General features: G+C 36.5%; 1 protein-coding gene across 3 annotated transcripts in view; it reads left to right on the top strand.

Moving 5' to 3' along the window:
• Positions 1 to 14,139, top strand: part of FCHO2 (FCH and mu domain containing endocytic adaptor 2) — a 127,621-nt gene that overhangs the window by 29,127 nt on the left and 84,355 nt on the right. For 2 of the 3 annotated variants that reach the window (XM_078067203.1, XM_078067202.1), the window contains exons 3-5: positions 6,633 to 6,707; positions 8,508 to 8,649; positions 8,741 to 8,893. In XM_078067203.1, coding sequence (XP_077923329.1) covers positions 6,633 to 6,707; positions 8,508 to 8,649; positions 8,741 to 8,893 — 370 coding nt within the window. The remainder of the gene's footprint in view (positions 1 to 6,632; positions 6,708 to 8,507; positions 8,650 to 8,740; positions 8,894 to 14,139) is intronic. The other variant, XM_078067206.1, reaches the window with a different exon arrangement.

The raw sequence follows: 14,139 nt of genomic DNA, 5'->3' as shown, positions 1-14,139 counted from the left end.
CTTATCTCTCAAATTCTGCCCTTGTGATCCAGTAGTTGTTTATCTCTCTTTTTCTCAGCTGCTTTATTTTCCATCATTTGGTCTTCTATATAACTGATTCTCTCTTCTGCCTCATTTATCCTAGCAGTTAGAGCCTCCATTTTTGATTGCACCTCATTAATAGTCTTTTTGATTTCGACTTGGTTAGATTTTAGTTCTTTTATTTCTCCAGAAAGGGTTTCTCTAGTAACTTCCATGTGCTTTTGGTAAGTTTTTTTGCGTGGTATATGTATTCTTTTCTTTGCTGTGTCCGTGTGGTGCAGTGTGTTTGTTATTTTTAAAGGCATTTTTCCTTTAATTGGAGAATTTAGTCTATTACATACAGTATAATTGTAGATATATTTGGGTTCAAATTTCTTGTCTCAGAGGTTGTCAGACTTTTGTGTAAAGGCCCAGGAAGTAAATATTTTAGGCTTTTTGTGCCATCTGATCTCTGTTGCAGCTATTCATCTCTGCTGTTTTAGTACAAAAATAGCCATAGCCAACACATAAATAAATGAGTTTGGCTGTGCTCTAATAAAAACTTTATTTACGAGAACAAAAATGGGCCATATTTGGCCGATGGAACTGTAGGTTGCCAAACTCTATGCTATTTTAGTATTTGTTATTTATTTATCCTTATATTGTATTTTTTTCCTCTTCTTTCTTGGTTTTTGGCCTTTTTTTTTTTAATTCTCTTCTATTAGCTTAGAAGTAATACCCTCTTCTACTTTTCTCTTAGTGGTTATCCTAGATGTACAACAAAATTGAGAGGAAGATGTGGGGATTTCTCATTTGCCCCTTGCCCCTACACATGCATAGCCTCCCCCATTATCAGCATCCTCCACCAGAATGGTATATTTAAAACACTTCTTTTAATTTCTTAATTTTTAAAATTTTTATTTAAAAAAATTTTAATTGGGGGTGCCTGGGTGGCTCAGACGGTTAAGTGTCTGCCTTTGGCTCAGGTCGTGATCCTCGGGTCCTGGGATTGAGCCCCGCATTGGGCTCCCTGCTGAGCAGGGAGCCTGCTTCTCCCTCTCCCTCTGCCTGCCTCTCCCCCTGCTTGTACTGTGTCTCTCTGTCAAATAAAAAAACAATTTAAAGAACTCTTAAATAAAAAAAGATTAAAAAAATTTTAATTGAAGTATAGTTGACATACAAATTTGTATTAGTTTCAGGCATACAGTGTAGTGAATTGACAATTCTCTACATTAGGGAAAGCTCACCACTGTAAGTGTGGTTACGTTCTGTCACCATACAAAGTTATTCCAATATTGTTGACTCTGTTCTCAGTGCTGTACTTTTCATACCCATAAGTTATTTATTATAACTGGAAGTTTGTATCTCTTAATCCCCTTCACCTATTTTGTCCATATCCTCATCCCCCTAGAATATGGTACATTTTTTACCAAGTGTGAACATACACTGACACATTATAATCACCCAAAGTCCATTGTTTTGCCTTGGGGTTCACCCTTGGTATTGTACATTATACAGGTTGGACAAATGATAATGGCATGTATCCATCATTACAGTATTATGTAGAGTATTTTCACTGTCTTAGGAATTCTTTGTGCTCTTTTTCACTGTTTTCATAGTTTTGTCTCTTCCAGATGTCATATAGTTGAAATCATACAGTATGTAATAGACTTTCAGATTGGCTTCTTTCACTTAGGAATATGCATTTAAAGTGCCTTAATGTCTTTTCATGCCTTGGTGGCTCTTTTCATTTATTTGTTTATTATTTAAAAAAAATTTTTTTTCTAAAGATTTTATTTATTTGACAGAGAGAGAGACACAGCGAGAGAGGGAACACAAGCAGGGGGGAGTGGGAGAGGGAGAAGCAGGCCTCCCCCTGAGCAGGGAGCCTGACGCGGGGCTCGATCCTGGGACCCTGGGATCATGACCTGAGCCGAAGGCAGAGGCTTAATGACTGAGCCACCCAGGCGCCCCTCATTTTTTTTTAGTACTGAATAATATTCCATTGTCTGGATGTACCGTAGTTTATTCATTTACCTACTGAAAGATATCTTGGTTGCTTCCAAGTTTTGGCAGTAATGAATAAAGGTGCTATAAGCATCTGTGTATGGGTTTTTGTGTGGACGTGTTTCCAACTCCATTGATAATGAGGAATTCTATTGCTGGATTATACAGTAAGAGTATGTTTAGTTTTGTAAGTAACTGCCGAACTGTCTGCCAAAGTGGCTGTATCATTTGCATTTCTACCAGCAGTGAATGAGAATTCCTTTGCTCCACATCCTTGCTAGTATTTGGTTTTCTCAGTGGTTCAGACTTTGGTCTTTCTAATAGGTATGTAGTTGTATCTTGTTTTAATTTACTTTCCTTGATGACATGTGATGTGTAGCATCTTTTCATATGCTTATTTGCCACCTTTATATGTATTTTGGTGAGATGTCTGTTAAGGTCGTTGGCCCGTTTTTTAATCTTGTTGTCTTATTGTTGAGTTCTAAGAGTTCTTTGTATATTTGAGGTAAATTTTTTTTCAGATGTGTCTTTTGCAGATATTTTCTCCCAGTCTGTGACTTCTCATTTTCTTGACATTGTGTTTCACAGAGCAGAAATTTTTAATTTTAATGAAATCCAGCTTATCATTGATTTCTGTCATAGATCTTATTATCTTTGTTGTTTATCTTAAAAGACATCACTATATCCAGGGTCTTCTGGGTTTTCTCTTATGTTATTATTTTCTAGGAGTTGCACAGTTTTGCATTTCACTGGATTTTTATTTATTTATTTATTTTAGAAATTTGAGAGAGAGAGAGAGAGCGTGTGCATGAGCAGGCGGGAGGGGCAGAGGGAGAGGGAGAAGCAGACTCCTTTGCTGAGCAGAGAGCCCAATGTGGGACTCAGTCCCAGGACCCTGGGGTCATGACCTGGGCCAAAGGCAGATGCTTAACCGACTGAGACACCCAGGTACCCACAGGATTTTTTTTTTTTTTTTAATTCAAGATCATTCCAGTATCTACTGTTGAGATGTTAGGTATCAGTAATTATAGATTCTTTAAAGGTAACATTTGGTAATGGGAAGGGTTTAGCTGCTTTTAAGATTTTCTTTTAGTCTTTCATTTTCAGCAGTTTTCACCTAGGTGTAAACATACATCACCTAGGTATAGATAGACATAGTTTTACTAGGTGATGAAATATAGATTTCTTTTTATTTTATACTCTTAGGGTTTGTTGGGCTGCTTGGGTCTGTGGTTTGATATTTTTTGTCAGTTTTGGAAAATTGTCTGTCATTATCTCTGGAAATAATTCTGACCTATTTTTTTCCCTTTACACATTAGATTTTTTTTTTTTTTTTTACTTTGTCCTGTCTCTGTTTTCCATTCTTCCATTTCTCTTCTCTGTTTTCCATTCTTTTGTCTCTCTGAGCTTTATACCAGAATAGAGTCTTCTCACTTCTCTTCTGGTTTACTGATTCTCACTGTAGTGTATTGAATCTTCTGTTTAACCTCATGGGTTGAGATATTAATTTTTGATACCGTATTTTACAAACCGATAGAGTTTGTATCTTTTTTTCCAAATTTGCTATGATTTCCTTCACTTTTAAAAAATGATTTCCATTTCTCTACTGAAATTCTTGATTGGTTGGTTGGTTGATTTATGTACGCTCTGCACCGAATGTAGGTCTTGAACCCAGGACCCTGAGATCAAGAGTTGCATGCTCTAGTGTCTGAGCCAGGCAGATGCCCCTGAAATTCTTTCTTAAAATTATTTTATTTATTTATTTATTTATTAATTATAAACATATAATGTATTATTTGTTTCGGGGGTACAGGTTTATGATTCATCAGTCTTACACAATTCACCATAGCACATACCCTCCCCAGTGTCCATCACCCAGCCACCCCATCCCTCCCGCCCCCTCTCCACTCCAGCAACCCTTAGTTTGTTTCCTGAGATTAAGAGTCTCTTATGGTTTGTCTCCCTCTCTGGTTTCGTCTTGTTTCATTTTTTCCTCTCTTCCCCTATGGTCCTCTGCTTTGCTTCTCAAATTCCACATATTGGTGAGATCATATGATAATTGTCTTTCTCTGATTGACTTATTTCACTTGGCATAATACCCTGTAGTTCCATCCATGTTGTTGCAAATGGCAAGATTTATTTTTTTTTGATGGCTCTGTAATATTCCATTGTATATATATACCACATCTTCTTTATCCATTCATCTGCTAATGGACATCTAGGCTCTTTCCATAGTTTGGCTGTTGTGGACATTGCTGCTATAAACATTGGGGTGTACATGCCCCTTTGGATCACTACATTTGTATCTTTGGGGTAAATACCCAGTAGTGCAATTGCTGGGTCATAGGGTAGCTCTATTTTCAGCTTTTTGAGGAACCTCCATACTGTTTTCTAGAGTGGCTGCACCAGCTTGCATTCTTACCAACAGTGTAGGAGGGTTCACCTTTCTCTGCATCCTCGCCAACATCTGTCGTTTCCTGACTTGTTAATTTTAGCCATTCTGACGGGTGTGAGGTGGTATCTCATTGAGTTTATGAATTGGATTTCCTTGATGCCGAGTGATGTTGAGCACTTTTTCATGTGTCTGTTGGCCATTTGGATGTCTTCTTTGCAGAAATGTCTGTTCATGTCTTCTGCCCATTTCTTGATTGGATTATTTGTTCTTTGGGTCTTGATTTTGATTTTGAGAAGTTCTTTATAGATTTTGGATACTAGCCCTTTATCTGATATGTCATTTGCAACTATCTTCTCCCATTCTGTCGGTTGTCTTTTGGTTTTGTTGGCTGTTTCTTGTGCTGTGCAAAAGCTTTTTATCTTGATGAAGTCCCAGTAGTTCCTGTTTGCCTTTGTTTCCCTTGCCTTTGGGGCCGTGTCTAGCAAGAAGTTGCTGCGGCTGAGGTCGAAGAGGTTGCTGCCTGTGTTCTCCTCAAGGATTTTGATGGATTCTTGCATCACATTTAGGTCTTTTATCCATTCTGGGTCTATTTTTGTGTGAGGTGTAAGGAAAAGGTCCAGTTTCATTCTTCTGCATGTGGCTGTCCAATTTTCCCAACACCATTTGTTCAAGAGACTTTTTTCCTTTGGGCATCTTTTCTGCTTCGTCAAAGATTAGTTGACCGTAGAGTTGAGGGTCCATTTCTGGGCTCTCTCTATTCTGTTCCATTGTTCTATGTGTCTGTTTTTGTGCCAGTACCATGCTGTCTTGATGATTACAGCTTTGTGATAGGGCTTGAACTCATGACCCTGAGATCAAGAGTCACAGGCTCTAGTGACTGAGCCAGGCAGGTGTCCCTGAAATTCCTTTTTTTTTTTTTTTTAAGATATTTTATTTATTTCTTTGACACAGAGAGAGAGAGATCACAAGTAGGCAGGCAGGCAGGCAGAGGGAGAGCGAGAAGCAGGCTCCCTGCCGAGCACGGAGCCTGATGTGGGGCTTGATCCCAGGCTGCTGGGATCATGACCTGAGTTGAAGGCAGACACTTAACCGACTGAGCCCACCCAGGCGCTCCTGAAATTCTTGATTTAATGTACTATCTCCTTGAAGACAATACATAAACTCATAAAATCTAAGCTTACTAATCTCAGCATTTGGAACATTGCTTATTTGTTCTTCCTGGTTTTTGTTCATTTGTCTTATTTGCTTATGTGCTTGATGGTTTTATGAATGTATGTAACACATCCATATAGGATCCAGTATGAGGGCTTGAAAAAGTACAGTTGGTAGTCCCTTTGAGAGCTTGCCTATTTAGGTTTATCCTTACTCATTGAGTCTCAAAGGTATGGGATTTCCCATGCTTCCCATCTTTGGTAAGTCTGAATCTAGTTTTGTCTCTCTTACTCTGTGAGGCTGTGAAAAACTCTGCTCCTCTTCCTAGTCTCAGCTTCTGCTTCTAGATGCCCCCAGGGATAGCTAACCAACATATCTGATTTACTTCTCTGGATATCCTTCTCTTAGATCTTGGCTTACTCATTCTTAATTGCCTCCTGAGCTCTCTGTTGCCTCCTGAGCTCTCTGATGCCTTTTAGTTAGCCCCTTTTCTCCATGTTTTTCTGGCTTTCCTCATCAGGAGGTTTTTGTATCACTTTACTACTGCTGGAGATTGAACCACTTTTTTGTTGCTGTTAAACTTATCCATTGAGATATTAATTTTTTTTCTGTATTAACTTTTTTTAGATGATCAAAGTACCACCCTTGTGATATATTAAAAAGACACATAGAAGTTTAAAGAAGCAAAAAAAGTCACAGTTCCATCAATGAGAGACAGTTACTGTTAATAGTTCCTTTTTGTTAGAGAGCTGGTTTTTGTTGGCATGGGGTTGGGGAAGAGTTTGAAGTAAGTTTGGTTTGGATATTCTGAGTTTGAGGGGCCTAAGATACCTAAGTATCATGACCACATACCTACTTTTTTTTTTTTTAAGTAAGCTCTATACCCAACCTGGGGCTTGAACTCATGACCCCGAGATGCAGAGTCGAATGACCTACTGACTGAGCTAACCAGGCACCCCAATACCTACTTATTTTTAATACATAATTTGGGTTTTTTGTTTCAACAGTTTTAATTATATTTTTGATAATTTTTCTATGTGTTTGAGAGCTCTTATCCTATGGAAATTTGATTTAACAGAGCTACAATAGAAGAAGCATACTCCAGGTCAATGACAAAACTAGCAAAATCTGCAAGCAATTATTCGCAACTTGGGTGAGTTAATTTCTTTGAAAAACTGTTTTTCAGTGTTGATTTAGGCACATTTCTTGAGAACATTAAGTTCTTGTTGAAGACATAATGGTTCATAAATATAATAACATAATGTACTTATTTGGTTGTGGTTATATTATAGAAATTCTACCCTATTTTTAGTTAATCAGGTGGGAGATAGAAAAAACATGGGTTGACTTCACCTGTGTTTCTTGATAATAAAGATGTTGACAACATTTCTGTTTTTGAAATGCGTGGTCTCATAAATAATGGATGATATTTTACGTGTTGGTGTCATTGCTTAAGATTATAAAGATTTTAAATATTAATGTTTTACTGATGCATATTATTCAAGAAATTGAGTTTCCTCTTTCTGTATTTTTTTGCATTTAAACATAACTTCAGACTGGTCAGTTTTCTTTCTTACTGCTTATTATACATTAATGTGTATTACTTGACCCCAAAAAAGTTCCGTATATTAAACTTTTAAAAATGTAATGATATTTGACATTCCTTAAAGAAACCTGTACTTACAGAAGTCTTATGTTGAACCCCTTTACAATGTAAAGAATCCTTTGGTAAAGGGACACTTCCATCTTCTTGCTTTGTGAAATCCACACTGTCATGTTTACATGAAGTGATGTACATGTATTTTGGTGCTGTAGTGAGTGGATGCTTTTCAGTTACCTATTTTTGCTCTCAAAATATTCCATTTAACTCCTTGCCAGATTTGATGCTGATTTAGATTTTAAAGTGTGAGGTGAGATCTAATCAGAACAGCCCTATTCTAAGTATCTTAACTTTCCTCTTTGAACTTCTTTACTGTTGCTTAAAATGATCACTGCAAGTTAGCATTCCTACTGGATAGGAAATGTAGTAATTGGGACAGAGTACATATTAGGGTAAGTAATTTCTTTCTCTGCCCTTTAGCCTTGTGCTTCTATTTGTTTTCTAGTAGAGGTCTGGTCATGGAGCAAAACAGGTGATGTTGAAAGTATCTTAGGAAGTACCTGAGGCAAACATAGGATAAAATTATCTTTAGATCATTCCTTATTGACCAGATTGTTTTAAGCTAACCATTGACATCCTAAGTACTATCTAGGATATAATAATTTAGTAATTCTTGGATATGCTTGAACCTGTGGAAAATACTACATTCTCAGTATTGTGAAAAAGTGATAGGAAAGTAGGTCCTGCATCATGTACCATGTAGTGGAAAGGGGACTGTCTTAGTGTTAAAGTGCACAGATAAAATTATCTGAAACAATATTTCACGTAACAGTGTTAAAATAATTCTCAAATGATTATTAGAGATGAGGACTCATAAAATCATGTGTGCATTTGATTTTGCATCTTAGAATTCAGAGGAACTTTTATTTTTTGATGAAGCATTTTAAATGAGCACTGAATAGTCAAAAATTGAAATTTGGTAAAAGGTTAATTTTTAACAATAGACCGTGATTAGAAAGGCTTCTGATACAAGTCAAAAAAACTAAATCAACTCAGAAAATAGTATGATATAATTAAGAGAGAGGGCCGTGGCCAGACCTGTGATAAATAGTTAACTGATTTCGGTGTACTTAAGGTCCAAAAATATTTTAATTAACCAAGGAGTACAAAAAATCACTGTCAGTCTGAAAAATCACTGTCAGAATGAAAAATCATTTCATTTGTGATTTATTTTAATTTCCTATTTTGTCTAATTAAAATTGCTGAATATAACATTATTTTTTCTGTTGGTTTTGTTTTGGAGCCTTAAACTTTTCTTTTATTAAATAATTCCCGTATTTCCTTTCCCCTTAGAACATTTGCACCAGTGTGGGATGTGTTCAAAACATCTACAGAGAAATTAGCAAACTGTCACTTGGATCTTGTTAGAAAATTACAAGAATTAATAAAGGAAGTTCAGAAGTATGGAGAAGAACAAGTAAAATCTCACAAAAAGGTATCATTTTTTTCCTGCGAAAGGATTGATTTTTCAGATATTGAGTGCATGACAGTTCAGTCATTTTGATGAATCATTTCATACCATACAGACTAAAGAAGAAGTTGCAGGAACTCTGGAAGCTGTTCAAACCATTCAAAGCATAACTCAGGCCCTCCAGAAATCCAAGGAAAATTACAATGCCAAGTGTGTAGAACAGGAACGTTTGAAAAAGGAAGGAGCTACACAAAGAGAAATAGAAAAGGTAATTGTAATAAAAATAATATTTCTGTGGTTTCAAAGCACTTTCAAACATAAGACTGCATTTAATCCTCACTCAGGAATGATCTCATATTAAAGATGAAGACACTGTGCCTCTGAGTGTTCATGATTTACCGAAGTGAAACAGAACTAGGTTTGCAGAATATGTTGTGTATGGTAAATACATTAGGCAAATACATAAAAAGAAATAATTTCTTCATGCCGTTGACATTTGTAGGCTATTTTTATAGTAAGATACTTGATAAGATACTGCTTGGTGTGAGGTTTAACGTGAGGTAAAATTTTTTTTAGTCAAGATTGGTATATTTAGAAAGGCATAGATACTTGAAGATAAGCTTTAAAATATGTGTTGTGGGTGATTTATTGCTGACTTTGAAGACATTTATGTAGTATTGTGGTAAACCACAATCCTTTCCCCCACTCACGTTTTAATTGAAAGTAGATTTTTTCCCCCTTTCAAAACAGTTTAAACTAACCATTCACTTGTTTGATGTGTTATATCTCATTTAGGAGCGTGCCATAGGGAGTGATAATTTTGAAAGCTTTCTAAAGTATGTGAAATATCCAATAAAAAAAAGAAAACCAAATTGTAACTGTATTATAGCAATTATAATAATTTTAGAAGTGTACATACATGGACAGAAACTAGAAGAGAATATGGAAAAATCACAACAGCTGATGGGTTTTGGCATAACTGATTTCCTTTAATGTTTGTGCAATAAATAATAATTGGGAGGGAGAAAAAGATAAGGCACAATAAGTTTACTATTTTATATTTTTTTTAAAGATTTATTTATTTGAGAGAGCGAGAATGAGAGAGAGAGAGAGTACATGAGAGGGGGGAGGGTTAGAGGGAGAAGCAGGCTCCTCGCCGAGCAGGGAGCCCGATGCGGGCCTCGATCCAGGGACTCCAGGATCATGACCTGAGCCGAAGGCAGTCGCTTAACCAACTGAGCCACCCAGGCGCCCCAAGTTTACTATTTTATTTTATTTTATTTTTTTTTTAAAGATTTATTTATTTATTTATTTGAGAGAGAGAGAATGAGAGACAGAGAGCATGAGAGGGAGGAGGGTCAGAGGGAGAAGCAGACTCCCTGCCGAGCAGGGAGCCCGATGCGGGACTCGATCCCGGGACTCCAGGATTATGACCTGAGCCGAAGGCAGTTGCTTAACCAACTGAGCCACCCAGGCGCCCCCAAGTTTACTATTTTAAAACACCATTCCAGACACAGCATTTGTGAATAAAATATAAGAAGGGAAAACAGAACAAAATCATAGGACCCAAAAAAGTAGAATATTATCTCTATGAACCAGAAACAGAACAGAAACTCAAAGTGGTGTGTAGAGATTGATTTTGCAGGTTTTGTTGGATTCAAAGTCCTAAGCTAGGCTGTGGAATTTAAGCTCTTGTGTGGTAAAAGGGACTAAGTGTTTCCCATCTGAGATAGAGCACAAGGAGTCCCACTCACTATGTGAAGCAATATAGGTAGGAAAAAAATCTTGGGATGCTCACTAGGGCTAAAGCTTTATTGGAAGATGAGGGCTTATGGACACAATTTTGACCCAGATCAAGCTAAGGAACCATTTTATGACTGTTTTGGCCTTATCACCAATATTCTTCCAGGGAAGTAATTAAAAACTACTTTTATAAGACTGATACTAAGTTGGGGACTTTGAGGGCTGGCAGGAGATGCCCTGAAAACTGCTAGGTGGGGATAGATGAGCACAAAGGATAGAACATAACACACTTCTAGGTGGTAACATTTACATTGCTTACTATGGATCTGTCCCACAGCACTGATGGAGGGAGAGAGAAGAGGAGAAGGGGAAAAAACAAGAAACCTCCCATTTGAAATGAGCGAACACCCAAAATTCTAGAGTACATCCAAGAAATCTAATACTAAGACAGCAATAAATTTAACAATTGGAAAAAGAATTCACTCCAGATAAAATTTAAATTCATAAAACAGGGGTGCCTGAGTGGCTCAGTCGTTAAGCGTCTGCCTTCGGCTCAGGCCACGATCCCAGGGTCCTGGGACCGAGCCCAGCCTTGGGTCCTTGCTCCGCGAGAGGCCTGCTTCTCCCTCTCCCACTCCCCCTGCTTGTGTTCCTTCTCTCGCTGTCTCTCTCTCTCTGTCAAATAAATAAATAAAATCTTTAAAAAAAAGTAAGTACATAAATTTATAAAACAGATGAACAAAAAAGTTTGTGTTCAGTATGTTCAAAGAGATAAATGAATATAAACTAGTAAAGAGGATTAAGAAATTAAAAGAAACATAATGGAATAAGATCTACTAGATAGGAAAACAGCTAATTAGAAAACTTGGAAATGAAAAATGTGGTTATTGAGAAAAAAGTAATAGAAAATACAAACTTGGGACACCGGGGTGGCTCAGTCGGTTAAGCGTCTGCCTTTGGCTCGGGTCATGATCTCAGGGTCCTGGGATCAAGTCTTGCATTGGGCTCCCTGCTCAGTGGGGAGTCTGCTTCTCCCTCTGTGCTCTCCCTCTCTCTCAAAGACAAACTTTAAACTTCAGAATTGATGTAGTCAAAGAATGAATTTGGAAGATGGTACTGAGGGAACTCACCCAGAACATAGTACAAAGAAATAAAGATTACTGGGGTGCCTGGGTGGCTCAGTCGGTTAAACCTCTGTCTTCAGCTCAGGTCATGGTCTCAGGGTCGTAGGATCAAGCCCCGGGTCGGGCTCTGTGCTTAGGAGGGAGTCTGCTTCTCCCTCTCCCTTTGCCCCCCCCCCCCAACTCATGTGTGCCCTCGCATTCTCTCTCTCAAATAAATAAAATCTTTTTTTTTCAAATAAATAAAATCTTAAAAAAAATAACAAATAAAGGTTACCAACATTCATCTCATGTGAATTCCAGAAGAAAATGGAGAGAATGGTGGTCTAGTAGTATTTAAAGAGTTAATAGCTCGGGATTTTTCAGACCTGAGGAAATTCAGTAGTCCATAGATTAATACAACACTGTATGTTAACTGGAATTAACATAAAAACTTAAAAAAAAAGTGTGTATATATAAGTATTAAAAAAAAAAAAGAGTCCCCAGTTTGAAAGAACATTCTTGGTATTAAGCAGGTTACATAAAGATAAATTCGGACCTAGACTCCAGAGAAAAAGAGAATATTAAAAGCTACCAGGTATTTCTTGTTTTCTCACATCTTTGAAATCAGAATGCATCTTCAGCTGATGATATATAATCACTGTTGGTAAGGTAGCTTATGTGTGTATTTTTATTGCCTTTGTGAACTTGGTTATTCTATGTGGTAGCATGATTGGACATCTGCAGCACTTTGGTGTTTTAGTTAACAGACCATCTTAAGACAATTTGAGGAAGGAATTGTTCTGGTTTTTGTCTGAAACCTTTTGTTGAGACCTTCTGGTAAGATCAAGAAAATGTGAGCACTGGTGTTTAGAAGAAAATTGGGAGATAATAATGGAGCATTTTTAAGAGGTACTACATCGGTAATGGTCTTGATGACATTGAGGATAATAATGTGTGGGGAAAAAACAGACCTCAGCGATCTCTGAATTGGAAAGTAATTGAGAAGGTTCAAATCTGAATATGAGGAAGATACAGGAGTATGTCAAACAATTCATTTTGCTTTCCTTTTTATTCTGTATCACATGGGGTGGTAATAGAATAAAAATGTACTTCTAAGTAAGTCTAAAAGAGCTCTTTTAAAGTATAAAATTAGAATTTTAAGTGTTAAGAAAGCATTTTATGCTTTAGATGGTAGCATTTTTCTATTTTAATGGTACACAAGATAATGGTGTACTTTATAAATTAATGGCATGTCAGAGTTAGTAATAATCAGGTAGGTCCATTAAGCATAACTTCTAAAAGAATAGAAGTCTAAGTCTTTTAAATAAGGAAAAAGAAAAGGGGATATTAAAATTTATTGATAGGAGAGAGAGGAGGAAATAGAGAAAAAAAGAATGGTAGGCAGAAAGCTCAAAGTAAGCTAGAAGAAGTAAGTTCAAATATACCAAAGCCATAATATGTATATAAGTGAATTAGACTCCTCTAATAATAGGTTGTCAAATTGGAAAAAATTCTTACTATGTAAAACAACTTTAATGTTTAACAACAGAAGACTGTTTCATATAATGGGAATATTCAGCAGTTAAAATAAATTTTATAGGGTAAAATGATAGATCTGGGATTTAAAATACTATATCAAAAAAATATTGGAGGGGAAGAATGGATGGAATCTTGAAGTTACATGATGGGTTAATGGAGTTTATTGCACTTCTTTGATGTGCTCTAAAATGTTTATTATAAAAGCAAAAAAAAAAAGCTAGAATGACATGAATTAACATTGACATGGGTAAATCTAAAAAGCATAATGTTGAGCAAGAAAAAGTTCCAGAAGAATATGTAGATTTTGATGCCTTTCACATAATTTTTAATTCTCTGCAAAAAAAACCCCTTTAAAGTATAATTAACTGTATAAGGGGCATGCATAGGGACAGTAAACACTAAGTTACATAATGGGAGTTACCTTTGCAGAGCAAGTGGGGAATGGGATTGGTAAGGACATGGGGCCTCCCTTTGTCTATTTAATAATTAATTTTTTCCAAAAAAATGAAAAAGATAGGAACAAATATAGATAAAGCCAACTATATTTCAAAATAAGAGATTATTTTTTTTAAATGTGAGCTATAGGAACAGTTCCTATAGGTCAGTAACATACAGGTCAATAAATTGGTATGAATCCCATATCATTAATGCAAAAGTGTGCTATCTGAATTTGAAATTTTCCAAAGGGTTCAAGTACTCCTCGGCTAAATACTGCTCTTTATTTTTTTTGTGTGTGTGAAACCCAGTGGGTTTAACTTAGTACCTAGTATGTAGTGACCACTTGAAGAATATATGGTACCTAGAAATTATACTTAAAGAAATGATTGTCTGAGTCCTTTGATATAAACTGAAAAAGGTTTAATATAAGGTAATGATTTAGATTAAATTAAAGGATTTCCTTTGGATTAACATACTAGGCAGAGCTGTAGCATATGGTTGTGTCCAAGGGTTGTGATTTGGTGGTCTGTGCTTCACTTACCTTGCGGTCGTGTGGACAGCTTAGAGGAAAGGTGCCTTTTTCTTTTTCTTTTTTTTTTTTGTTAAGATTTCAAGAATTTATTCAAGAATTTATTTATATGAGAGAGAAAGAGCGTGAAGTGGGGAAGGGCAAATGGAGAGGGAGAGAGAA

Source organism: Halichoerus grypus, chromosome 2 (genome assembly GCF_964656455.1).
Source record: "Halichoerus grypus chromosome 2, mHalGry1.hap1.1, whole genome shotgun sequence".
Taxonomy (NCBI): Eukaryota; Metazoa; Chordata; class Mammalia; order Carnivora; family Phocidae; genus Halichoerus; species Halichoerus grypus.
Note: the sequence above shows the minus strand (reverse complement) of the source record. Positions and strands in the feature narration are given on the sequence as shown.